The sequence below is a fragment of the Sorex araneus genome, chromosome 1 (assembly GCF_027595985.1).
Source record: "Sorex araneus isolate mSorAra2 chromosome 1, mSorAra2.pri, whole genome shotgun sequence".
NCBI lineage: Eukaryota > Metazoa > Chordata > Mammalia > Eulipotyphla > Soricidae > Sorex > Sorex araneus.
Window position 1 is genome coordinate 184,370,511 of NC_073302.1, and position 27,989 is coordinate 184,398,499.

At 39.9% G+C, this 27,989-nt stretch overlaps 1 protein-coding gene across 4 annotated transcripts; it reads left to right on the top strand.

Annotated features, from left to right (window-relative positions):
* Window positions 1-1,224: 1,224 nt before the first annotated feature.
* On the top strand, window positions 1,225-13,975 carry NUDT12 (nudix hydrolase 12). Of its 4 annotated transcripts, none has more exons than XM_055135747.1 (7): window positions 1,225-1,310; window positions 3,089-3,299; window positions 4,389-4,978; window positions 6,830-6,997; window positions 8,389-8,502; window positions 9,445-9,644; window positions 11,655-13,975. In XM_055135747.1, the coding sequence occupies exons 2-7, from the start codon at window positions 3,094-3,096 to the stop codon at window positions 11,763-11,765; spliced, it is 1,389 nt and encodes a 462-aa protein (XP_054991722.1). In that variant the 5' UTR covers window positions 1,225-1,310; window positions 3,089-3,093; the 3' UTR covers window positions 11,766-13,975. The 4 variants fall into 4 exon arrangements, with proteins under 4 accessions (XP_054991722.1, XP_054991729.1, XP_054991714.1 ...); XM_055135754.1 differs by lacking the exon at window positions 1,225-1,310 and adding an exon at window positions 1,336-1,355; XM_055135739.1 differs by lacking the exon at window positions 1,225-1,310 and adding an exon at window positions 1,362-1,661.
* The last annotated feature ends 14,014 nt before the right edge of the window (window positions 13,976-27,989 follow it).

Genomic DNA, 27,989 nt, shown 5'->3' on the forward strand with positions numbered 1-27,989 from the left:
CATGTATTCCTCATTCAAATTTAAGTAATTTCTTTAAGAAAAAAAAAATGATAGGAATGACCTGGAAGTGAGGGCCATCTCCCTGCCTAGTGCCCAAGGTTTGGAGAGCTCAAGGGCTAGATGGACCCTGCAGTCTTGGCTCCTTGGACAGCCCATGCCCAACACCCTCCATCCCCCTCCACCTGTACACTACTCCTGAGCCACTGTAGTCAGAGTGTCCATCCACACCCGCCAGGAAGGGTACTCGAGACAGGGCTGGTTCCCACGGCTGCGTGGGGGTGGGGGGCGTCGGGCCACTGCAAGCTTCAAATTTATTAATAAATAATATGGGGTCTGGAATTATGCTAAAAGACCCAAAGCGTTGAGAGGAGACACTATTAAAAGACTGTTTGCTGGATGATTAACACATGAGCATGCTTATATTAATCAATTTAACAGGTTTGACCACGAAGATGGGGTATTTCAAATGAATGAGCCAGAGCAGTGTTTGCGGTCTCCTGTGAGATCACGAAAAATAAAGACTGTTTCTCTGAATAAAAAAGCAGAGGACAAAGGCAGGACAACAAAGCAACCACAGTGTTGACATCAAGTACAGGCTCAGTGAGAGAAGACTCGCCAGGCCCGAAGGCCGGACAGAAAGCAACTAACGGCTGCTGACGGCCCAGGAGGCAGGTGAGCCAAGTCACACAGCCCATGTCCAGCATCCAGTGATGTGATCGTCTAGCTACTAACCTGTGGCTTCGGAGGCCTGAAAGGACAAGAGACAAAGCAGTAACAGCAACAACGGCCATCCTTGGGGGCACAAGCTCTCGGCCTCGCATGGTCACAAGCACTTTGCACGTTCGAGCATTTATATCAGCACCCAGGCAGAGCCGAGGGATTCTGCACCCACAGGAAGCACCTAGGGCCAGCGCCCAGGAGGAGCCGCAGGGCACTGCCCTAAAGGACTCGTCACCGACGGAGCCTTAGTACACGCTGCATTCCTCACCCCAGAAGTGATGCCAACAGCGTGCCGCCTATCACGTGCTGGCGGGACTCGGCCCGCCAGTGCTCCCGGTGTGTGTGTTCCAGGGAAGACCCAACTGTCCGGCCTAGAGTTTAGAGCTGGGACAGGGGAGGCGAGCAGGACAATAATCGGGACTCGAAAGTCTATGCTCCGACCTCGTCCTGCACGCGGCGGGAAGCCCGCGTGGGTCGCCAGCCCGGCCCGCCCCGTCCCGGAGCCCCGCGCGCCGCCGGACTACATCTCCCAGGATGCCGCGCGCCCCGGCCGCGCCGGAAGTCGGGGTGGCGGCGCCGCGGGCGAGCGGGTGGGTGCTGCGCGGCGCTCGGCGGGTCGGGCCGGGCGCCCCCGGGTCGGTAGCGGCGGCGGCGGCGCGCAGGGGGCGGGGCGGCGGCGGGCGGTGCTCGGAGGGACCCCCGGCCCCGGCCTCCCCGGCGCTGCCCGCGTGACCTCGGTGCCCGGGAAGGGCGCGCGTGCTCCGTCCCGCCCTTGGCGCGCGTGACCCGGGTCGGGCGCGACCGACCCTGCAGCGGGCAGCCCGCACTCCTGCCCGGAGGAGGGGACTCGGGCTCAGACGGGGGCAGCGGAGCGGTGGTCCTGTTTCTCGGTGACTGTTCTGCCCGTTGCTCGTGGGGAGAGAGACCCTGCCCCTCTCCGGGTGCTGACGCTTTGCCCCGGGGCGCGCGCGGGGGGCAGCTCCGAAGGACGGTTTTGCAGTCGCGAGGGGGGAGGGGCCCGGGAGGAAGGAGACCGCCAGCGGGAGAGGGGGGAGGGGGTGCCGGCAGGGGACCCAACGGGGACACCAGGGTCTCCCATGGGAAGCAATGCTAAGAGGGGGGAAGGGCGATTCCGTGCACAAAGGGGGATCCGGGCAACAAAGTAGCGGAAAGGGGGGGGGGATCCTGTACCCAGGCAACAAAGTAACGCCTTGGAAAGTTGGAGCGGGTGTGACTCCTGCTTTTTAAACGCATTTAAAAATCTCAAGGTGAAAATCGGAAGTTAAATTCCAGGGTAACTGGAAGAAATAAAAGTTTTTCTGGATATAGAAGTCACTCTTCTCATTCAGAATTTCAAGCAAGCCTGCCACCTTAGGTTTTTGCCCACATGTTTCTATTCCTGTGGATGTTTCTGTTCATACTTGCATGCATAGATAGCAAAAGGCACACAAGGCACACAATTAAAAGTTTCACTTTCTTAAGCCCACTTTTTCTTAAATTGTGTTTAGGTTCTTCTACCTGTAAAATGGATCAGCCAAACGCCATCAGAAACAATTCTCAGAAAACTTGCGTTGTAACATTTTTTTCCTTCTAGCTTAAGTATAGCTTAGAAATAGTGGAAACCCAGTTAGAAAGTCAAATCTTTTCTGTTTGGTTTTAATTAGACGGCCACACGTGTCAGTGCTCAGGGATTGCTTCTGGCTCTGTGCTAGGGACCGTATCCAGCACAGAGATGCGTCAGCCACGCAATATTATATATATATTATATATACTTATATATAAGTTTTTCTATATCAAGAAAGACTTTTATTTCTTCGAGTTACTCTGGAATTTAACTTCTGATTTTCATCCTGAGATTTGTAAATGCGTTTAAAAAGCACCTTAACCCCTTTCATATCGCTCTGTTTTCATGTCAGTTGTTGAATTGTGCAAAGACAAATAGATTTCATGTCATGGTAGCTTTGGAACACTATATAGGACAGAGGGGAATGTCCTTTTTCTAGTATTTTACAGAGGAAAGAGAATAATAACTCTCATGTACTAATAACCTTTAGCTCCTGTGTGCCCCAAGGCCATAAGCATGTTCTTCTGGTCTACCTCAAATTCTTCCTTTGTCAAGGATGTGACTCCCTCATTCCTAATACTGGAGCTGATCATGCATTATTTCCTCTCACCTTCTGTTGAATTATATTCTCTTAAAATTCTCAAGTCTGCAGTATGCAGTGTGATGACCATTGACAGGTCACCTTAGAAGAGAGTGCTGCTTTAGAAACCATAACTCTTACTCCAGTTACTCAAATGAAATGTTCCCACCAGTGATCTACAAAACAATTGCAAGTGACTGTTGTTGTTTTTCTACTTTTTAAAGGAAGAATGTCTTCTCTAAAAAGAAGTCCAACTCAAGAAGTAATTTCCCAGTTTCACTCGTCAGCTGCAGAAGGCGATGTGGCCAGGTTAACTGTGATCTGCAGCCATTCCCCATCTGTTCTCAATGAAACATCTGAAAATGGTTGGACAGCTTTAATGTATGCTGCGAGGAACGGGCATCCAGATGTTGTTCAGTTTCTTCTTGAGAAAGGGTAAAATTTCCACTCCCTCCTGAGTGGTGTGTGGTTCACTTATGGGTTAAAAGTTCAAAAGTTTTCTTGTATTATTATTTTTTATTTTTATATTTTCTTGTATTATTTATTTTTGTATTTTTTTTGTATTTTTGTATTTTCTTATGTTATTCTCCATTGGACTTGTAAACAACTTCTTTACCATAGTTTTGTTATGTAAAAATGTAGTATTTGTTGACTTTTACGCTTTAAAGATGTATTGCTTGGTTTTTTTCAAATGTAATAAGTATAGTTTGGCTTGTGTGATTACTCTCATTGACAGTAGTGTTCCCATGACTGGTTTTGAGGTACATGGTTAACCATGTCTCATCACCACCAGTGTTCAGGACCTTAGGTTACTTCAAATCCATCTCATTTTTACCTCCAACACACTCATATCTCTCTTGGTATTCTCAGACTGTTCACTTATTTTGTTTCCCTATAACTAACAAATGTGTGAGGTCAACTATTATTTGCTCTGGTATTATTTCACTTAATGTAATGTCTTGCAGTTCCATCCAGCTTAAACAGAAAGAGCTTGTCCTTTTTTGTGATTGCATAATATTTCACTCTGTATATATACAACTTCACCTATTTGTCAATGGAAATTTAGATCGTTTCCTTTTCCTGGATGTTGCTGCAGGGAACATAAGCACACATGTAACATTTGGGTAATAGGAACCAAGAAATGGAACCTCAGGGTTGTATGCAATCTCTAGTCTTTGTTTTTTGAGATATCTCTGCCATGTTTTCCATATAGGCCAAAACTTACAGGATTCTGGAGATTGAACCTGGGTCAGGTGCAAATAAAGCAAGAAGCCTATTTGTCATAAAATCTCTCCTTCCCCCAATATTTTAATTAAGTTCAGAAATTTTAAATCTCCACTCTAAAACCTTTCAGTATTTATGATTTCTTCTAACCTTTATTTACATAGTTAATAGATACTAAATTATTTTCTGAGAAAATATATATATCAATTTAGTGTAGAAAGTTTTGTACATTTAGGAATATCTTAATAAATTCTGAAGAAAATGCTTATGTCCTATTTTATTTATTTTCTTTATCTGTAGGTGTGACCGGTCCATTGTCAATAAATCAAGACAGACTGCACTAGACATTGCTAAATTCTGGGGTTACAAGCATATAGCTAACTTACTAGCTAATGCTAAAGGTGGAAAGAAACCATGGTTCTTAACCAGTGATGTGGAAGAATGTGAAAATTATTTTAGCAGGACACTGCTAGATCGGAAAAGCGAAAAAAGAACTAATTCTGACTGGCTGCTAGCTAAAGAGAGCCATCCCACTACAGTTTATATCCTTTTCTCAGATTTAAGCCCTTTGGTTACCCTAGGTGGCAACAAGGAAAGTTTCCAGCAGCCGGAAGTCAGACTTTGCCAGCTGAACTACACAGACATAAAGGATTATCTGATGCATCCGGAGAACATCACCTTGATTTTCCTTGGAGTTGAACTGGAAATGAAAAAAGAGTTTTTGGACTCGACTGGGGAAGTCCCACGAGAGGAAGAAGATGGGCTGGTTGCTTGGTTTGCCCTGGCTATAGATCCTGTCGCTGCTGACGAATTTAAGCAAAGGCATGAGAATTGTTATTTTCTTCATCCTCCAATGCCAGCCCTTCTGCAGTTGAAAGACAAAGAAGCGGGTAAGACGTGAACATTGTTCACTTGTGTGGGCAGTTGATTTCGGGAACTGGATTGGAGTTTGATGTGTCTTTAGCCTCTAGAAAATTGCCTTTTCCTTGAAATTCTGCCATCTCCATTGGGAACTCAACTTTTAGTTCTTACTCTACCCGATGTTTCTGGGCAGTTATAGCAGTTTTAATCCGTATAGATTAATTTCTGTGAAATTTACTTTCATGCATGCTTTTTTTAGATTCTTCAGTGAGTAATTTTTGGTCCTCTTCATACACTGATCATGATAGCAGGTGTGTTTAATTTGGGAAAGAGTTGAGGATAAGCTAGCAAGAGAGGTTCAGAATTATGCCTCCATCTACCTACATTTATGTTAGATTTTTGCTTTGGGGAACCACCTCCAGCCACACTCAGAACTTCCTCTGAGATCTGCATTCGGAGATCACTCCTGGTGGGGGCACGGGAACCATCTCGGGAGCCAGGGATTGAACCCAGTTGGCCGTGTGCAAGGCAGGCGCCCCATCTGCTGCACTATTATTCCCAGGTCCCTAGTGTTTCTTACTGTAATGTGCCGAAATAACACACCTCAGTTTACAGTACACACTGGCAGGTAATGTCATAGGCAAACAGTGTTCCTGTGGTTCATTAAAATTTAACGGCTTTCTTTTTATTTTTGGATTATTCTTTTCATTTTTCCCCATTTGAAATATTATCATGCTGTTCTTTATAATTCTTATACACTTTAAAAATTCGTACAGATAGTGAAGAGATAGTACCGCTGGAAAGGAACTTGCCTTCCACACAGCTACACGTGGCTGATCAGGTTTGTCCCTCAGCACTCCACTTGGTCCCCGAGCCCTGCCACAAGTGATCTCTGAGCACAGAGCCAGGAGTAAGTCCTAGGTATGGTCCCAGAACAAAAACAAACCAAAAAATCGGTGAAGAAAAAAATGCATCTTAGTAAAAAGGTTTTTTTTGGTATTTAACAAGTAGCATTTATGTCTGGTCATCCCACTTAAATTATTGATTGAAGTACCAGCAGCTAAAGGTTATACCTAGAATGTATCTAGTTTAAGAGTTATACCATTGGACCCTTTTTAGGAGATAAAGTTCACCACAAATGTAAATGTAGTTTTTGTCATATGGTACATATGCTCTGTGAGACATAGGACCACAGTGACTGTGTGCGATACATTTCTGTAAGTGTATACAGTTCTACTAATGTTTCCTAGATCCTGGTCTAAGTAAGGATCTAACTGCCTTTACAGTGTCTTTTTATAAATTTCACTGTTATATAGACATGTTTTAGTTAATGTAGTATAAATGTATATTTAAAATTCACAAATCACCTCTGGTATCAGTTCATGCTAATACAGTGCACAAGATGAATGTAAGTACATTTTTCTTCTTTGAGTTATATTTTGGTATTACAAATTAAAGGTAAATCTCAGTTTTATTTGTTCTCTGTAAAATTCAGTCCTTTACTTTAAAAGTACCACACAAAAAATACAAATGCCAGATCATGGCGACCCTGCAGCATTTCAAACCTAGTGCCTTGCATTGACATAAGGGCATTTTCCTTCTTTATTTCCTCTTTGTTTCCAGGCAGAGCTTGGCAGACTACCCGTGGCATATTCGATATGCCAAAAACAGTAATGATGGGTCTCATTCCCCTGACCCTGAAAGAGCCTCCAATTGTTGGAAAGGACGAGTAAGGAGAGGCTGCTAAAATCTCAGGGCTGGGAGGAATAGAGGCGTTACTGGTGCCCGCTCCAGTAAATTGGTGAGGGATGACAGTGATACAGTGATTTCCTCTTTGACAGTTTATAACAGTGTGAACATCTCATGTAATTCTCTTTCAGGGGTTGTGGCTCAAGCAAGGTCCGTTCTTGCCTGGCACAGTCGATACAAGTATTGCCCCACCTGTGGGAGTGCCACAAGAATTGAAGAAGGTGGCTACAAAAGAGTGTGCCTGAGAAAGGACTGCCCGAGTCTGCAGGGCGTCCACAACACCTCGTACCCCCGAGTCGGTGAGTCTGCCCCGTGTGGTCTCAGCCTCACCAGTCAGAGCCCCCTGGAGGCGCCGTCACTGGGCAGTGCCCCCGCGCCGCTTCTCCTTAGCACATTGGTGCTGCTAGTCTGCTGAGAGCATGGACGTCCTTTCTGCTGATTCTTAAACCCTGGGTGAAGAAGGAATACCCACACACACACCCCGGGGAACCCCTAGAAGCACAAGACGTGACTTGGTCACACCTGGTTGGTTGGGTCTCAGGAGCCCTTTGCAGAGAATTCTCTACACTTGTGTCTGTGGGAGAGGGGACATTTTTGGTTAAAATTTTACTTGTTAAAAAATGTGCCTGAAGAGGCCAGAGAAGTAGCCCAGCAGGTGGGCGCTTGTCTTGCTCCATGTGGTGCCCCAAGAACCTATAGGAGTGATTTTTTTTTTTTACAAAGAGTAAAAGCATGGAGCCAGGGTCCGGACAGCCTTGTGGACCAAGCAAGCGTCCCAACTGTCCTCCATGACTGATGTTTGTTGCTTAGAAGCAGTAATCACCAGAAGGAGAAGAAAGTGTTCTCCGGGCAAGTGCCTAACTACCTTAAGCTGTCTGAGCTAAACTCACATATCCAAGGCCCTTCGTTTATTGGGACAAACATCTTAGTAATGGGCTTTCTCTAGGGGAGATGCTTCCAGGAGGGGGAGCAGAGATTGAGCAGCTGCAGGGGCAGCATCCTGCCTCCAGCACTTTGGGTTGGAAGGCCCATAGCTACCCATCCTGTTCATCTGCTTCACCTCGTCCCAGCAGTGGCCCTGAGCACTGCTTCAGAGGCCATCCCCCTGGAACTGGAGCTAAGACACGGACTTACCTTGCACAGGGCCATCCTACTCCAGGAGTGATTCCTGAGAGTAGAGTCAGGGGTAACCCCTGAGCATAGTTGAGTGCGGCCCCCCAAAAGCAATTTTTTAAAAAAATATATGCAGTATACTAAAATGACCAGTAAATGTTGCTATGAAGTTGAAAAGAGAAAGAAGCATGTTCTTTTGACTCACTGCCTGTGTTCTGGGAAGTTTTCCCAGGGTACTTCTTTAGCTATAGACAGAAAGAAATAATGCCTTGTAATTCAACCAAGCCTTGCTTTTGCAGGCGTTGTGCTCCTTTATTACTCCTTGAGAGCCAGACTTCCCTCCAGGGCCCACCGGGGTGAGCCAAGGGGGTGGTAGTGACCTTTGGTATAAGTGGGGGAGGGGGGCACTTTCCAGTTGTTGTTTTTCTTAAGATTTCTAGAGGAGCACAGAACAATTCTTTTTTTTCTAAAATAGGAGCATTAAGATAAACTCGTTTGGGAGCCTCTCTGCTAGACATTACACAATACCTTAAATTATTTTTTTCATGACGTTTATACATCTGATTTGTTTTAACAGATCCAGTGGTCATCATGCAAGTCATTCATCCAGATGGGACCAGGTGCCTTTTAGGTAGGCAGAAAAGATTTCCCCCAGGCATGTTTACTTGCCTCGCTGGATTTATTGAACCTGGTAAGCCCTTTCGAGCTCTATTTAAAATAATTTTTATTTTACTTACAGTTTCCAACTTGTATTTGGCAAGTAAATCTACACATAGAAAATTTTATTTCCAATAAATTAATCTAAAAATTCAGACAGGATTTGAAAAACAATCTGCTAAGTTATCATATTACAGAGCTGGGAGGTTTTACGGTCTTTTGTGGATTTTAAATAATAGTTTTTATGTCTTGATTAGTCACATGATTTTTGTTGCAAGAACAGTCTCTTGCCCCATGCCTGGCTATCTTCACCGGGGTCCCTTGCAGGAGGGGAGTGGGGGGATTGAGTCTCCCTTCCCACCCCGAGCAGAGCTCCCAAAGCTGGAGACCTCTGGAACCTAGCCACAGCCATGCTCAAGGCCACTCTCCACACATTTGGACGAGCCTCACACATGAAGGAACCCGTAGAGGGACCCAGGTGTGAGGGACCCAGGGTTGAGATCTCCAAGCCTGTTCAGATCGGGACTGGGCCTTCTCCACCCAGATCCCCCATTTTCCAGAAGCTTGGCAGCCACACCCACAAACCGACCCCCAGTGGTTTAAATAAAAAGGCTCTTGTTAAAGCCATGTAATGATAATCATAACTATTTGATGGTGAGACATAGGAAAGATAATATTTGTTTATATTGTGTTTAGCCAGTAATTCTGAATATTGTGGATAACATTGTTTTAATATAACTAACAAATTTGAAACCTTTAGAAATGAAGTTTCATGGCATTTTTTATTCTGTATGTCTTTTAAAAAAAAGCTTTTAAAGGATGTTTTCTTGGATTCTAATCTAGTTTAGGTTTTTGCTTCCTGGTTTTTCGAATTGGGTTTCTGTCCAAAGTGATTTCCAAGTATTTGAACCCCCTCGGAGCACAGAATGTGCAGCCGCATTCATTGGCTGCTTGTTCTTGCGCTCCATCTGATTAGGGGAGACAATCGAAGATGCTGTTCGCAGAGAAGTCGAAGAGGAAAGTGGAGTCAAAGTCGGCCATGTTCAGTACGTCTCTTGTCAACCATGGCCAATGCCTTCCTCCCTAATGATTGGTTGCTTAGCTGTGGCAGTGTCTACAGAAATTAAAGTTGACAAGAATGAAATAGAGGACGCCCGCTGGTTCACTAGAGAACAGGTAAAGTTCAATTTAATTTCCTTCTTCCATTGATTGTTCTCTGGCTGGATTAGTTTGGGCATGCAGCAAAGACGTGTGTTTTCACCAAGTCAAATAAATGGCTCTGGCCCCCTCATGCGTGGCTTCTCAAGGTGTTGATGTGCCTCCCTCCTGGCAAACCATTCTCTGAGATGCTTCTACAAATAAGGATTCTGTGCCACTCTCTGACTCAAGTGTCGTTTCCTTCAGCATGTGCTGCTCAGTGGACTTAGATAAGCACTATTTCAGAGATGAGAAACAGGAATATTATTCTTAGACTTATTAGATTTTAGTTTATAGCACTAAAAGCTACAGCTCTAGGAGACATAAAGCTTAATAAGTGAAAATGCTTAATTTTTTGGAAATTTCTTGTCCTTTTTAAAATGGACTTTTGGACAAGGAAGATAAATAGTTTAACAAAGATACAATCACAAGAACTTTCTAAAATGTCACTCCTGAGTAATGTATTGATTAAATGAATTACTTGTTTGTGTTTTATCTGACCTGAAGTGTTTTCAGGCAAAAAGTATTGGAGATAATACAATAGTGAAAACCAGAAAGCTGTTTGGAAGATAATACAGTGGGTTTGATCCCCGACATCTCATATGGTCCCCCAAGCTAGTCAGAAATATTCTTGAGTGCAGAGCCAGGAGTAAGACTGGAGCATCGCTGGGTGTGGCAAAAGAAACACACAAGCAAAATCCATTTTGCCTTTACCCAAGCGATACTAATAACCCTTACTGCTTAGTAATCTCAGTTTTGTAATCCAGCTCCAAAGATTTGGATTACAAAACTTGTTAACCTGTTTAGCAGGTTAACACAGTGCTCTGATGTCTGTCTTTTTCCTTCTGAATGAGTTCACTTAGCATAATAACATACTCTAAATTATTTCTATGCTCAGTCTTAAAAAAGTAGAAATTCTTCTAAATTTTAGAAAAGGTAAACCATTCTAGAGGTTGATTTTCACTTTGAAAATAAACGTGAAAGATATATTTTGCTATATCTTGGTCATATTTTGAGTGTGTTTTCATTTGGTTTTTAACTTATTATTATTGTAGCTTAGATAATACGGCAATGAATCTTTTGATGTCTCTGACACTGTACCCCCCACCATCCACGTGCCCAAGACACCCCCACCCTCACTGTCCTTGTGTTACTCCTAGCCTCCTTTTCCTTCCCACCTACCAGTAACTCCGACTGCTTGGTCCTCCCAGTTTTGTGATCCCAAACCATGAATTTGTCGTTGTGTACCCCCTATTTCCTTGTTTTGTTTCCCTCGATGCCTCAGATTAACAAAATCATCTGGGGTTTGTCCATCTCCAGCTGAATTGTTTCACTTGACATGATAACACTCTAAAACCATCGAAGTTGTATCAAACTGCATGATTTCATTTTCTTCTTAGAGCTGCATAGCACTCCATCATGTCCACATTTCACATTTGTTTTAACTTGTTCTTCTTCTTTGGACATTTGGGTTGTTTCCAACCCTAGCTGTTTTACTGAGCAGTGAAATTAACGTAAGTGTTTATGTCTTTGAAATTAATATTTTCTTTATTTTGAAGTACTAGGAAGGAGAATTGCTGGATCATACGGAAACTTTATTCTTACTCTTTTGAGCAGTGAATAAGCTTTCTTGAAATATTTTTAATTGAGTCACTCGGCTATGAATGCAGCTAAAAAATACCGTACTAGGGGCCGGAGCGATAGCACAGCGGGTAGGGCGTTTGCCTTGCATGCGGCCAACCCGGGTTCAATCTCCAGCATCCCATATGGTCCCCCAAGCACCGCCAGGAGTAATTCCTGAATGCAAAGCCAGGAGTAACCCCTGAGCATAGCTGGGTGTGACCCAAAAAGCAAAAAATAAAATAAAATTAAAAATACCATACTATTCATTATAAAAGTCACACATTTTTAGTATATGTAAACACAGGAATTGTATGTAAGTAAAAGATTGTTAAAGATCCTAATAAATTTTGTTCTGGTGTATTCTAGGTTGTGGACGTCCTGACCAAAGGGAAACAACAGGCATTCTTTGTGCCCCCAAGCCGAGCCATCGCGCATCAGTTAATCAAGCACTGGGTTGGAATGAACCCCAATCTTTAAATCAAATGACTAATTAATTGTGTCTCAGTCCAGTCTTAATCTCTAATGCCACTTTATCCTCTGATGAAATTGAACCTGTTTGATCCTTACAGTGTCACATCATGCTGGGTTTCCAAGGTATTTTCAAAGTGCGCTTTCCAACTTAACCATAAAATTCATGCTTCCATAAATTCCATCACCTCGGATCTTCTAAGAACAGAGTCCTGGTCTCCCTGAATTTGTTTCAGTTGCACACCATGATTTTATCTCACAAAACCCAATTTCTAATAAGAGAAATCATGTAACGAAGTCACTTGTAAAGATGGAAATAAATCTAAATTCCAGGGTGCCTTGTAAGCATTGGGCCAGTCACTCCAATGCTCCTTAGAGAAGTAACAAAATCTCAGTGGAGTTCATCTTTATTTTTAAGTCATTTAATTCCCTGAAGCTCTTCTGGGCTGCTGGCAGTGAGTCTCACTCCCCTTCCCTTAGAGTCACTGTGTCCTGGGGTTGTGCTGGCAGGGGCTGCTTCTCCCTCTGGTGTCACCTGGGCTCTGGCGAGAAGCGCTCCTGAGCCTCCTCTGCAGACAGAGTCATTCACCTTGTCCACACCTGCTCTGTGCAGGGCTGTTCTCCATTCAACTAGGAATCTTTTACTTTCTACTAACATCTAATGTATTGGAAGGAACTCTCCTTAAAGGCAACATCTTGATATTGTCCTTCTATGAACACAATCTATAAAACTCTAAAAATGTTTCTCTCTGACCGGAGCGATAGTTGAGTGGGTAGAGCGTTTGCCTTGCACATGGCCATCCTAGAGCACTGCCAGGAGTGATTCCTGAGTGCAGAGCCAGGAGAAGCCCCTGAGCATCGCCAGTTATGACCCAGAAAGCAAAACAAACAAACTGTGTATCTCAGAACCAGATCAGTGAGAGTCAGCAAAAGGAAATGGCAGTGTACAGCTTTGCCATGCAAATAGTTTATAAAACTATCTTGAAATCATTTTAAAAGATAGTCTGAGTATTAAACACATAGTAGCATATAGTAATATATATAATATAATAATATCTATATAATTGACTATTATATATTAATAATAAAAAAATCTTAAGGAAAATATGTAGTTAATTGCCATATTTTTTTAGAAAATAAAGAGGAAACCCTGAAGGTAAATCTAATTATTTTAAATCATTAAAGGTTTCTAAATTGATGAATTTATAAAGTTATACTTAACATTATTAATAAAATTAATCCTATCTATGATTAAATAGCATAATTACAAGTCTGTTGTATAACCACATTCAGTATTTTTTTGATAGGAAGTGAAGACTGGTACCAAAAGTTTATATGCAACAAATCAAAAGAAGTAATGATAGGAATAAATTTAATTTGCTCAGTATTCTTAATTAAAATTATCACATGCCAAAGTTGATTTAACAAAATAATTTTCCTGGTAGGGGTGGGGGGATTAATTTTTAATTTTTTTTTTTTTTTTTTTGCTCTGGGTCACACAGTGGTGCTCAGGGATTGCTCCTGGTGGAAGAGGGGGCCGTATCCGTACCCTGGGTCTGACTCAGGTCAGCCGTGTGCACGGGAAATGCCCTACCACTGTACTGTCACTCTGGCCCCAAACATTTTCGTGATGAAGTTTGACGCGTGGGACTGGAGCAGGTACACTAGGTGCCATACTCCCCTCTCATGTGACCCACTGGCCCCTGAGACAGAGCCAGAAGTAAGCCCTGAGTATGGCGGGTAGAGCCCATTAAAAAAATACCAATAAACAGTGAATTTCTTAGAAACCAATAAGAGATTAGGCTACTGATACTGATGTTAAGACTTTAGATTTTAAAGACAATATTTTGTGAAATTTGAACTACATGAGTATCTAAAAAATGATGTGCCTTGGTTTATTGTGAAACGTAATGATTTGAGGTCCAGTTTTTACTTCAAATGCATTTCTAATCTTCAGAGGTTTTAAGATACAAAATTTCAGCTTTCCATGAAATTAGAATCTTAAATTATAAATTGTCAACAAAATGAAGTTATGAATTTCATTTTGGATATTTACTCATGTACTCAGGTAGCTAGTTAAGTCTTTTAATTATTAAACGGCTATCTTCTAGCAATGAGAAATGAAGAGAGCATATAAAAGAAGTAATGGAAGTTTAATTCCAAGAGTATTTTCTAATGACAGTGAATGTAACAATTTATTAAAGTACTTATCTATCTGCTGTTGTGTTGTCTTTTACTATATTTTGATATTTATTTTTATAAATGGAAGATGCCAGTTGTAGTCACTATATTAGAATTAAAATATATAAGTAAAAGTTAGAAGACCCTTTTTAAAAGTTGACATACTTGAAAGATTTGAATTTTTAGTTTCAATCTTCAAAATTTTAGTTTTGCATAATGTATCATATATGTCATTTAGTTTTGTTCATGCACACATATGCAGAAATATACAGACAAAATATGTAGAAAATAGTTAATTCCTATTCTGATATTTTGGTGGGTTTTTTTTGTTGTTTGTTTGTTTGTTGGGTTTTTTTTTGCTTTTTGGCTCACACCCAGTGATGCACAGGGGTTAATGCCTGGCTCTGCACTCAAGAATAACTCCTGGCAGTGCTCAGGGTACCATGTGGGATGCTGGGCATCGAACCCCGGTCGACAAGATGCAAGACAAACACCTTACCTGCTGTGCTATCACTCCAGCCCCCACCAATTCTGTTTTAAAGTCATATAACTATTATCTGTTCTATTGTCTGAAACTACTAATGGTTTATTTTTAATTTTTCACTTGTTTACTTTTTGTAGAAGGACTAAAAGAATTAGCAAACAAATATTTGGCTTGGAAAATGATTAAGGATTTTAAAGAAAAATTAGGGACTGACAGGACGCTTGCCTTCCATGCGGCTGACCAGGGTTCAACTCCCAGCCTGCCGTTTGCTCCTGCAAGCATTGCCAGGAGTGACAGAGCACTGCGCCAGGCAAAAGCCCTGTGCACAGCCTGATGTGGCCTAAAAAAAAAAAACAAGAAAAAGGATTTGGGTGAAGATAGAAAGAAATGGGAAACAGGTGAAACCATGAAATGGAAAAAAAAAGTGTGTTAATAATCCAAATGAGCGATTTAATTTTGTTTTGTTTTTGCAGCACAGGCTGCGGTGCGGGGGGCTGACTCCAGTCTGCTAGGGACCAGCCCTGTGGGCCTCATGCAGGACAGGCTCCCTACCCGCTGTGCTGTCTCTCCAGTCCCACATAAGTGGAATAGATCATAATAGCTGATGGCAGAGCTGTGTTTCTCAGGTGGGTGCCCTGAAATAGTCTGTCAGTTATTTATACAGTAACTTAAAAATCCTTCAGTTGTTTAGAATAAGGTTTCCACCAGGCAAATTTGATTAGGAATGAGGCCAGTTAGGTGCCAAGTGCCAAGTACGTACTGGTGGTGTGAGGGTGCGCGTGGAAGTCATGTGAGGTGCTGAGTAAGACACACTTAGAAGAGGCAGTTTGCTCTAATAGAGAAGTATCAAGAACAAATACAAGAACAAGGTCTTCACGAGTGCTTGTATTCCACCACCAAGCACTGGTGGAGGGATGGGTGTTCGAGCATTATGTAACTGAGACTTAAGCCTTAAAGCTTTGTAACTTTTAACATGGTGATTCAACAAAAATAAATTAAAAAAAAAGAAAATACTTAATATTTACTGAATAAATAACCAATGAATGGAAAAAATAAAAAAGAACAAGGTCTTGAGGCAAATCAGCAGCACATACTGAGTTTGGGTGCAGAGGGAAGGTTGGTCTGACCTCAGCGTTTGACCCGGGGGAGCAGAGCAGACTGGTTGGACGGAGTTCTGGGAACTCTGATGCTGTACTAAGGGAGGTGAGGGGCCGCGTCTTTGCAGCAGGCAGTCATCATAACTTGCCACAAGCCTGTCGGCTCACGAAGGGGTCTCTGGTGAGAACTGGAGAGCGAGGGCTTCTGCAAAGTGAACTCCCTGCTGAAAATGATGCCCCCACACCAACACCAGCAGCCCTGCCTCGGGACTCTCGCGCTGGAATTTACAATAGCTTGTGAAAGTTTCTTCTCAAATTCAGTAGGTTTTCAAATCATGTCGTTTGTTTTCCTTAAATAGACATGATTGAAAAGAAAATCATTTTAGTAATAAGGCGGAAAGGGGGAAACGCACAGCCTTATTTGTTTTCTTGATTGCTTGTTTAAAAAAAACAACCTTTTTCAAGGGCGCAAAGGCATAGTACAGCAGGTAGAGTGGTTACCATTCAAGCAGCCTTTCAGTCCCCCGTTATATGGCCCCCAGAGCCACACCAAGAGAGATCCCTGAGTGGTCTCTGAGTGACCTCAAGCTAGGAGTAAGCCATGTGTAACCCACAAACAAAATCAGCTATCAAGTGGACACGTGGGCCTGTTCATTGGGATCCCAGGCAGATTTCTCCCATTTTCATATATGGGTGACTACATATGATACGTAGGCATTGGTGGAAATGGCATTTCTAACTTCTTGATTCCTTCAACAGTGCTACATCTCTGATTGCTAAAGAGACGTGGTTACAGCATTGAACAATGCAAATTTCTTTTTAAAGCTTTGTGATGCTTTCCTTTTTTGCTTGTTTTTTTAAAAGCCCTGCTCTAAGGGTTCTTTACAGAATAATAGGGAACTTTAGAACAGATTTTAAATTCAAAAAAATAAGTCTCTGAGTCCGACTGCAATGGATAAGGCTCTTTTCTTGCACACAGCCAATCAGATTCGATTCCTGAATCACATAATGGTATCCTGAGCACCGCCAGGAGTTATCCCTGGGCACAAAGTCAGGAGATAATTTAGCACAATTGAATTGTTGTGAAAAAATAAAAGAAAAAATCCTAAAAAGCCTTTTCTACTAGTGGAATATCTTTGTAGCAATAAGTCTGGTAAGAGACAAGACAAGCGAACTTCACTGTCATTTGTGAATATCCATTTCTAGCTCTTCTAGTGTAAGAATATTTCTCCAAGCAAACAAAAGTTAGTTTCATTTTTAGTAATGCAACAGTTGCCTCCAAAAAAGTAGAAATTGAAAATAGTACTTGTATCTATTTTAGGCAGAGTGCACTGGTGATGTAATCTGAAGTTTATTTGTGTTTCTTCTTATCTTAGCCATTTTACTGTCCTGAAATTGTAGCTTTGAGAGCAGTGCGATGTTTTGAACACCACTGTAGAGCACCTTATAAATATTTATTACTGTTTCCAGATAGCAGTGAGCTGAAGTCATCTTTATCGGTGCGAATAAACATGATTTAAAATGCCATTTATCCTATAGCTTTACTGCTACGAGTTGCTTTACTCTGTTGCTGGCTGTACTTCTGTTTGGAAGACAAGTTTGGATACTCCAGTGCCAAACAATTCGGAGTACTGGAAACTCCAGGGGGAAAATATCCTTAAAATGAATACATATTCCAACTTCTGGGGCTGTATAGTTTGTTGCAGTGGGAATGAAGTCATGAGTTTGAAGCCAGGATGTGGAACTCGCGTGTTCTGGGCCACTGAAACACTTCTCAATGAGTAGAGAAAATAGGCATGTCTGTATGAAACTCAAAAGTTCCAAAGGCTGCTGAGGTGTCTAATTATGATTATTTCAAAAAGGTACTATATTTGGACTCCCAAGGATCACTGAGTGCCGCCAAATAAAATTCCAAGTACTATATATTACATGCACATATAAATAATTTATTAAATGTGTCTTAGTCTTTTTATTTTAGCCATTTAATATTTATCTTCATGAATAAGAAATGTTTCACATTTTGTTTTACATAAGGAAAATGCATCTGTCTTAACTTCTTGTGTGGTATATTTAACATTTCCAGTAATAAACTGTAACTATTCAGATTCAGATGCCTGGACTTTTTAAAGCTTTTTTTTTTTGACTTGATTTTTAAAATATATTATTAAGTATTTTTAGAAAATCTCTATTTTCAATGAGCTTATGAGAAAACTTATATAGAGTAGCTTACTTGTAATACTAATAATATCTATGCAGGACTTCATATAAAGAATATTTGCAATTATTTTGATTTATACTTAACCCTATGAAATGCATATTTTTATTGCCATCCCAAATTTACATTTGGTTAAGAGGGTTTAACTTTCTCAAAGTCTCTGTTAATTATAGGAGAGCCAAAGCTTGAACCCGTGTATTTTTTAAAAAAACATTATTTAGTCACCTTGAAACTACAAATGTATTCATGATTGGCTTTCAGGCATACAGTGTTTCAGCATCAGTCCCTTCACAGAGTCCGCTTCCTCCACCAAATTATTTTAGGGTGAGAGAAACCTTAGAAATAATATTCTAAGTTTCACTCATTTTACACATGAAAATTTTAAATCAAATGGTCAAGGATAGATCAAATTGTTTTCACTCCTATCACCACAAAAACTAGTTTGCTAAATGCTTTTTAAATTTTTTAATTTTTAATTGAATCACAGTGAAATACACAGTTGTGAGTAGTTCATGATAGAATTTTAGTCATATCAGGTTCCAATACCCATTTCTTCACCAGTGTACATTTCTCACTACCAATGTCCCGAGTGTCCCTTCTGTCCTGCCCCGCCCCTATGTCTTCTAGGGTAGGTCCTTCTCTCTCTCTGTCTCTCTCTGTTTGTCTCTGTATGTCTCTATGTATCTCTGTCTCTTCTCTATCTCCGTCTCTCTGTCTCTGTCTCTGCCTCTCTCTCTCCCCCCCCTCCCCTTTGGGCATTATGGTTTGCAATATAGACACTGAAAAATTAGCATGCATCTTCCTTTATGTACTTTCGACACTCGGTCCTTTTTCAGAGAGGTCATCTCCAGCTACTACGGTCATGCTGGTTCTTCTCTATCCTAATTGCCCTCCACCCGCCGCATACTTCTGGCAGTTTCTAACCATTGAGCAGTCTTCCTGGCCCCTGTTTTCCCTGGCCTTAGATAATAGTCTTATACTATATTTTTTATATCACACAAATGAATGCAGTCATTCTATCTATGTCCCTTTCCTTCTGACTCATTGCTCTCACCTGATACTCTCCATATCCAACCATTTATAGGCAAATTTTATTTTTCCTAACAGCTGCGTATTATTTCATTGTGTAGCTATACCATAATTTTTTGTACAAAGAACCCAAGTTCTTGAAAAAGGAACCCAAGTATTTTTTTTTTTTTCAAATCCTTTCATCTTTTCATTCACTACAGCTTCCTTAAACAGGTCTCTTCATAGGAGACGCGAGTGATAGCACAGTGGGCAGAGAACTTGCCTTGCACAGGGCCAATGTGGGTTCAGTCTCCGGCATCCCATATGGTCCCCCCACCTGCCAGGAATGATCCCTGAGTGCAGATCCAGGAATAAGCCCTGAGCATCACCAGGGATGGCCCAAAAATAACAACAACAACAACAAAATGATTTTTTAATAGTGACACATTGACAAAAGTACTTCTAGTCTGTTTCCTTTTTTGATCCTTTCAATCAGGATAATTTCCAAATTGGGCCTTCTACTTTAGTTCTACGCACATGTGCTGGACGACCCTCACCACTCTGGCTGCTTGGCTTTCTCCTGCTGTCTTTATAGGCATTCCAGTTTGAACTCCTCAGAGCCTCATGGATGAATGTACAAAATTAAGTGATCTTTCCTCGGATTCTGAATACCTGTCCAAAAGTCTTACAATTTTCCAACTTGGAACTTTGAATGTTATCTTTAATTTGCTTTATCCTTTATCCTACTCTACTCCAGAAACTCATCCTGTCTTTTTTAACTTCTAAGTAACACATCAACATTCTGTGAATCCCTCTCCCTAGGCCCACCATATCCTACCCACCAGTCTCTTTAGTCGGTCATCTTGTCCTATCTGTCTGCTGCCATCGGCATTGCCACTCACACATAGGGCTAGTGAACTCCAATCCTGCTTTCTACCTCAGCTTCCTAATTTCTTTCATCTTCCTACTATTTACTCCCAATCCATCCATCATTCACACTACATCCAGGGATAGTTCATTGGAAACCGATGGTCTATCTTTTACTTAAAACTCTTCAAAAAGGTGTCCCTATAGACAAGGAACAAAGTCCAGTTTCCTTGGTATAATTTAACAATTTTCTTTGTTCTCTCTCTCTCTCTCTCTCTCTCTCTCTCTCTCTCTCTCTCTCTCTCTCTCTCTCTCTCTCTCTCTCTCCTCTCTCTCTCTCTGTGTGTGTGTGTGTGTGTGTGTGTAATTTCTGTTTATGCAAAGAAAAATCCATGAGCATTGTTTCTAAATGTTGATTATATTCATTAAGGATGACCTGAATAATTGTGATCAATAACATGTTCTAGTTAGAAAAGAAATGTTCGTTCAAATTTCCTAAATTGTACTTCTTAACTATGTTTTCACTGACGTATTTAATTGGATTTCAAAATGTGTAAATCAGGGCCCATGTTACTCAGTTTCACAGTAGCACTTTGGGACTCTGACCTCACTAATGCCAACATAAGGTATGCAAAGAAGTATTCAGATTGAAATCTTTGTGATTCAAGGCCACATAGGATGTCTATCACACCTAATGGGGTAGTGTTTCTGTCCATGCTTCATAAATGACAACGCCGCCTGGTAAAGAGACAAACTAGATGGTTTAAGTTTTGGTTTAGGGTTCTCCATCTGTGTTCACAATAAGGCTTTCCAAAATCTTCAGCTTCACCCAGCTATTAGAGTTCTTCACCCAAGGCACATTTGGAAGTAAACAGACTATTAGGAATGATAATGAGAGATATTAACAGACTAATTAAAGGACAGTATCACTCCTGATGCTGCATAAGATTAAATATGTTAATCATAATTTGGATTTAGGCAACTCAAATAAATCCCAAGTAGAATAAGGCAACAGAGTCAAATCTTCCCTTTCTTGGCTCTCAAAATACAGATTTGCATTTTATCTATGCATTTGTTTCCTTCAAAGTGGAGGAATTTATGAAGACTTTACCCAGGTGAGCTGATCTCATATTCTGTTTTTCTTTTTTTGCCATTTTGAATGAAATATTCTCTATTTTAATCCCTGTTTCTCTAATTTGTTTGCCTGATGAAAAATAGCAAAGAAAATTATTTGAATGTATAATAATGTAATGTATAATAAAAGGAGGCAATTTAGCAACATATTTTTTCGAGTCACAAAAAAATCAAACAGCTGTCTGTAACTTGCTCTGTTTAAGTGGAGATGATGAATACATACAAAAAATTCTAAATAATCAGTGTGTTTAGGCCTTTTTTATTCATGCAAAGAAAGACATCAGATGCATATTTGAATAACTACAATCCATGTACTAACTTGGTTATTCGAAATAAATTTGAAAAGGAAGGAAAAATGCATAACAAGTTAGGATACAAAGCATAATTGAAATTCATTTTAAATTTAAGGAAAGTCAGTTTCATTTCAAAGCAGTAGTCCTCATTTAATAGCCAATATTCTGCTTTGTTTCTTGGCAGCATTAAGTTTGCTAATCATCAAACTGATTTTCTCATCTGGATTGTTTGTAGTTCTTTATTCATTGATTTAATTTATAGAAATATTTATACTTAATTTTTATAGGACCCATGCTTAATATTATGACCTGATCTAAAAATAAATTAAAATTTACCACTAATAAACAATATTAATTACTTTGTGATTTGGAACAATCTCATAAGCAAAAATGTTCTAATGCCTTGTTTAAATTCTCCAAAATCAAATTTTGCAAAGTAAGATTGATTTTTGCAGTAGGATTGCAAATATTGCCTTGCAAGACTTGATTGCCATATATATACTGATTGTAAATATATATTCCCACCAAGATCTTGAAATAATTTAAAGGTGGGAATTTATGTTTCCATTCAATATATATTTGTCAATCTATAATGGTAATATGTAGATAACAAAGGCAGAACCAACCCTCAGCTTTCTCACTCTCACTGAAAATAGTTTAATGTCTTTTAATCTTTTTTTCTCTCAGAATTTAAATATCATTTATTTTATTCTAGTGTTAGATTATCACATTGTTGAATAAGTAACCCAAAATCCTGAAAAGTGAATCTTAATTGTATGTTTTTTTCTTTTAAAGAATTTGGGTTACTTATTCAACAACACGAAGTGTTTATTTAAATCTTTTGCCCAAGTTTTCATTTGATATTTTGCTCCTTTGTTGTCAAGTTGTTTGTTGTCAAGTTGTTATATACTATTGATGCCTCATCAGATGTGTGGCGTCCAAACAGCTCTCCCATTCAATAGGCTCTCTTTTAGTTCTGTTTCTATTTCCATTTACTGTACCAAAATGTTTTAGTGTAATGTAGTGCCCTCATCTGAACTTTATGGCTATTTTGGTTTTCGTTTACCTCAGTGTTGATGTTGAATCCCAAAAGACAACTCTTAATGCTCATGTCACAGGGTTTTTAACTTATCTTCCACGGGCTTGGTAGTTTTGATCTTGAGCAAAAATTTGAAGTGTGATTTAAGTTGTGATAATATGCACCCGCTACAAAAAATTACATTATTTTTTTGAATGTGTGCCAGTCTCTGTGGTGTGAGATGATATCTCATTGTTGTTTTGATTTGTATCTCCCTGATGACTAGCTTTGGAGCATTTTTTCATGTGCCTTTTGACCATTTGTATTTCTTTTTTGAGGAAACTTCTGTTCATTTCTTCTCCTCATTTTTTGATGGGGTTGGAGGTTTTTTCTTGTACAATTCTATTAGTGTCTTGTATATTCTGGATATTAAATCCTTATCAGATGGCTATTGGGTAAGTATTCTTTCCCATTTTGTGGGCTCTTTCTGTATTTTGGTCACTGTTTCTTTTGAAGTGCAGAAGCTTCTTAGTTTCATGTAGTCCCATTTGTTTATGTTTGCTTCCACTTGCATGGTCAGTGCTGTTTCATCCTTAAAGATGCTTTTAGCTTCGAAGAGTTCTGCCTACATTTTCCTCTATGAACCTTATAGATTCATTTCTGATATTGAGGTCTTTAATGCACTTTGATCTGACTTTTGTGCCTGGCATTAGACAGAGCTCAGAGTTCATTTTTTTGCAGGTAGCTATCCAGTTTTCCCAGCACCACTTGTGAAATGAGTCAGAAAGAGAGGAACAGACATAGAAGAACTGCACTCATTTGTGGTGTATACAATAAGATAACATGAGGCTGACATCCAAGGACAGTAGATACAACAGCCAGGAGAATTGCCCCATAGCAGGAAGCCTGTTTCATGAGCAGAGGGGAGAAGGCAGATGGATTAGAGAAGGGATCACTAAGAAAATAGTGGCTGGAGGAATCAGTCAGGATGGGAGATGTGTGGAGAAAGTAGATAACGGACCAAACATGATGACCTCTCAGTGTCTGTGCTGCAAGTGATAATGTCCAAAAGTAGAAAGATAATATGGGGAATATTGTCTACCATGGAGGCAGGGGGAGGGTGGGAAAGAGGGGGGAATACTCAGGATATTGGTGGTGAGGAATGTGCACTGCTGGAGGGATGGGTATTTGGTCATTGTGTGATTGTAACCCAAACATGAAAGCTTGTAACTATCTCATGGTGATTCAATAAAATTTAAAAATATTACATTATTCTTATCTCACAAGACTTGCCCAGTACATATGAGAGATGGGATGGAATTTAACACTGATTAGCTGTCTGATATCAGTTGAATCATGGAGTGATTCAAGTAACCTTCCATATTAATTCCAAACATAATTTCTATTTTTCTCATTGACCAAACACACTTTTCTGTGTTAGACAGTGTGTGAAATACCACACAGTAGCTAAAGCTATGTAAAAGGGAAGTCAACAGAAATATCAAGTTTAAAGCATTTTATAAAATTCCTTTAGCATCTTCAGAAACATCCATCAGTTTGTATTATGCTATGAAAATTTACTTCAATGAACTTAGTAAAATAGACATCATAATATTTTTCAGTACTTTAAGTACCTCAAATTGAGATAACTTTGAAGTTCTTTTATCTCATTAATAAATTATTTTTACAGAAGTAACATAATTTCAAGGTAATTCAAATTACACTGAAATTTGAATTCTAACCAAGTAGTAAAATTTAGTATCATCCAGAGTCCCCAAAATAATGCTAAATTTTAATGAGTCTTAGGAAACAGGTGATGATAATAGTTCCAGCAAAATCACTGGAAGAATATGTTAAATTTTCTATCTTCAATTTTGCAAAGGCTCTGTGCTCAGAGAGCACTCCTGGTTATAATCTCTGGTTGGAGGAAACATGCATAATGACAGGCATCAAGTTGGGAATCAATCAACAAGCATGAAAGGCAAGTGTCTTAACCTCTCTAACTATCTCTCTGGTCCCAGGAAGAAGATGTTCATTTCATTCTTCTGAACAGTGTTAGAGAAGAGATAACCTAAAGCCAAACTTTATTCTTATATTAGCAAAGCACAGCTTTGTTTACGGTGTGGAATTTTCTTACCTCTTCATAGCTGTACAGATAATTTGATTTTTATTTGCTTAGACAAGAAAGGAAGAAAAATGTTACAGGGGTTCTGCTTTAAGTGATCAAAAACTCTGGTGTTAGCAAAATTTCTATCTACTTTTAGGGATTAAGATACAAACTTATTGAAAGAATAATGGAGGTCTCCTGCTTTTTATATTTTGGTTTCTGTTTGAAGACTGAAAAAGCATGTTCAAATCTCATTTTACATTTTGGTTTAAGGTGCTTTAATTTTTAGATGCTGCAAAATTAAGAGTGTCAATTAAACCCATCTAGAGTTAGTAGTTCAGCAATTACTGTTCTTAGAGCTAAGCACAGGTCTTCCTTCTTAACATAGGTACTGAAGAAGTAGAGTGCCAGTTCTGTAAGTAAAAACGGAGACAGCTCTCCTCAGAAAACTCAAAGGCCTCCTTTAATTAATTACTAGGTAGGGAACATCAAGCCTAACAAAAAAGAAGAAAGAATAAAAGAAAAAGGAAATGTCCCTGAACATGATTCAGTTTTTTGTGACTGTTCTTTCCCTAACTTTTACAAGGTGTCTAGTGGTAGCTTTAAGTGCAGGTATATGGGTTATTTGCCTTCTTTCTCCATATTTATGGAAATATACACCTTTCTGGTAAGCTTTAATCTGAAATAGACATGTTGAAATGAAGTCATCATTTCTTGTCTTATTACAGAGAGTACAATTAGTTGCAGAGGAGTAAAAGTCATTTGGGGATAAGGAATGCAAATGAGTTTCTTAAGATAGATTCTGAAGTCTCTGTAGTCATAGTCTCAAGGTCAGAGTACAAAATAACCATAATTACAGATTTTTTAGATGTAGCAATTGGAAACAAATTGAAGTACCTGGGCTTCTAATTGTAGCTGGATAGGGTGATTCCGCTTCATTAAGTGATATTTAGTTCATTCATCACTTTGCACAAGTGATTAATGAAGCTTTCACTCTAACAATCATTCTGGAAGCAAAGAAAAATCAAATTCTTCAGGGATTTCAGGTTCAATGATATAATAGTGTGCAAGTATTGAAAGAATAACAGAGGCTTCCCACTTTTTATATTTTGGTTTCTGTTTGAAGACTGAAAAAGTATGTTCAAATATCATTTCACATTTTGGTTTAAGGTTAGATGCTGCAAAATTAAGAGAGATTTCAGCTGCTGGTGTAAAAAAAAAAAAGTGGTCTTGGGATCAAATGAGATAGTACAGCAGGTAAGGCAATTGCCTTTCATACGACAGGCTGAGTTCGATCCCAGGCATCCCCTATGGTTCCCTTAGCACTCCAGGAATGAGGAGTAACTCCTGAGCATTGCCAGCTGTGGCCCAAAAACCAAAGGGAAAAATAAAGGTTTGGGGTAGTGCAATATAAAGATATTTTCTCTTTATTTTTGGTTTTCTTTTAATGCATATGTTTCAATATACTTTCATGTACTTATATGTAACATGAATATAAATTTAAAGATTTAATGAATCACAGTCATTAAGCAGATATTTCTTAGGGATACTCAAAATTTGAAAGTAATATGAAAGTGACAGAAATTGGGAAGATATAGAACAAGTTGTATTTCTTCATTTGTCCTGCAAGTGTTTCTCTCCCACACATATATATAAGGAATTCATGTAAGCGTGGGCAAGAGGATCTTGGCACTGGTAGAATCCATGTTTGGCTCTTATCTCCAGGGATTTCATAAAACACGGGGATCATCTAAGGCTGTGGATGCTTTATATACCTTTCTTGGGAGATCTGTCTTTTACTATCCAAAATAAATCCCTCTGATGTACAGCTCTGCAAAGACTCATCAGATTAAATTTGGAATATCCAAGAAATTGGTTAAATCCCAGAAAGATAGTCTCACTAGAGGTGCTTGGTAAAAGAATCATAGCCTGAAAAGATAAGAATTCTTGGGAAATGAACTAATGACTGTGATTGCCATTATAAATAAGAAGATTGTGGTCTAATTACCTTATTCGGCTTGGCTTGACAAGCATTCAGCTCCCAAACGCTTCCACTACACTGAAATGCCCTATCTATTTGCCAACCAGGTCATGTCTTACATGCAAAGTCAAATGCAAAATATAGTAGGAACACTTTCACCCTGAGAAGTCAAATGTGAAGACAGGGGAGACAGGCAATCAATAATACAACATGTTTTCTTCTTAATCTCGTCATCCTGACTTAATCATTTTATTTGCTAGATTGTTGTCACAAATCATAGTTAGCACTAGATGAAAAAGGGTATTGGGGAGTTAACACCTAAGTTTGATTAAATACTATTTGGGTACAGCCTCTTATTCTCAACTAATTACCTTGGTTTTTTTTTTTTTTTTTTTTGCTTTTTGGGTCACACCCAGCGATACTCAGGGGTTACTCCTGGCTCTGCACTCAGGAATTGCTCCTGGCAGTGCTTGGGGGACCATATGGGATGCCAGGGATCGAACCCGGGTCGGCCGCGTGCAAGGCAAATGCCCTACCCGCTGTGCTATCGCTCTGGCCCCATGAACTAATTACCTTTGAAGTTTTTTTTTTCCCTAAAAAACTGCCAATAAAGAAAATCTATTCTTAAACTACAATAATAAAGTTAATTAAATAAATAATAAGTCAGAGTGCACCGATTGGAAGAGATGGAAAATGAGGTAGAATTAAGAAAAACTAAATTTATGGCAGGCTTCTTTAGGATCATCTGAGCCTAAAATCTTAAAACTTTTAAAGATTTAACTCAATGAACTTCCCTTTTACCTATCCAGATAACCACTTGATGTTTCAGTAGAGGTATGTGTGCTATATGATCGTGTGTGTGTGTGTGTGTGTGTCTGTGTGTGTGTGTACAGGGGTGGGAGGGAGGAACAGGAGAGAGAGAGAGTGAGAGAGGAATGCTTCATTTTGTGCAGGTTGTCAGCAATTTTTAAGCAATCTCAAATTTGAAATTGCATGTTAAGCTTATAATTTACTTATATTTAGATTTCTATATTAAATCCATGTCAGAACTCTGAGACCATGATTTAAAATAATTGTATTGGGGCTGAAAAGATAGTACAGAGGGCAGGGCACCTGCTTTACCTGTGACTGACCACGGTTTTATCCCAGCATTCCACATGGCTCCCCAAGACTCACCAGGAGTGATTCCTTAGCACGAAGCCTGGAGTAACCACTGAGCATTGCTGGGTGTGGCCTAAAAACATTTTTTTTTTTAAGTTTCAGGAGTTTGTTATGATCAGAGATATACTCATGAATATATGCATGTGTGTATAGACAGTAAAAGTCAAATCCCAAATTAAAATTCACTGCCCTTACACAATTGACTCATGCCTTCTCTCTTCTTCCCCCTGGCGGCCATCAGTTTAGTTTTAGGGTCTAAAGTTGGTTTTGTTTGATTTTATTGTTTTGGTCATTTATATAAGACATTTGAGAGAATCCATATGCTATTTTTCTTTATCTGACTTTGTTTTAAAATATTTTGGTTTGGGTGGGGCTATACCTGGCAGTTTTCAGGCATTCATCTGGCTCTGCACACAGGAATCTCTCCTGGTTGGTACAGGGGACCACGTGAGGTGTCAGAGACCAAACCCAAGTTGGCCGCATATAAGCAAACCCCCCACCTGCTGTACTATTGTTTGGGCCCTCTTTGGCTGGTGGAAAAAGTAAGATATCCTCTAAGTCTATCCAAGTTGTCGCAAGTGACAGGGTTTGATCTTTTTTATAGCTGCATAATAGTTATTGGGTCAAAAGCATAATAGTTATTGGGTCAAAAGCATTTACAACTCTTGCTATTAAAAATGATGCTGC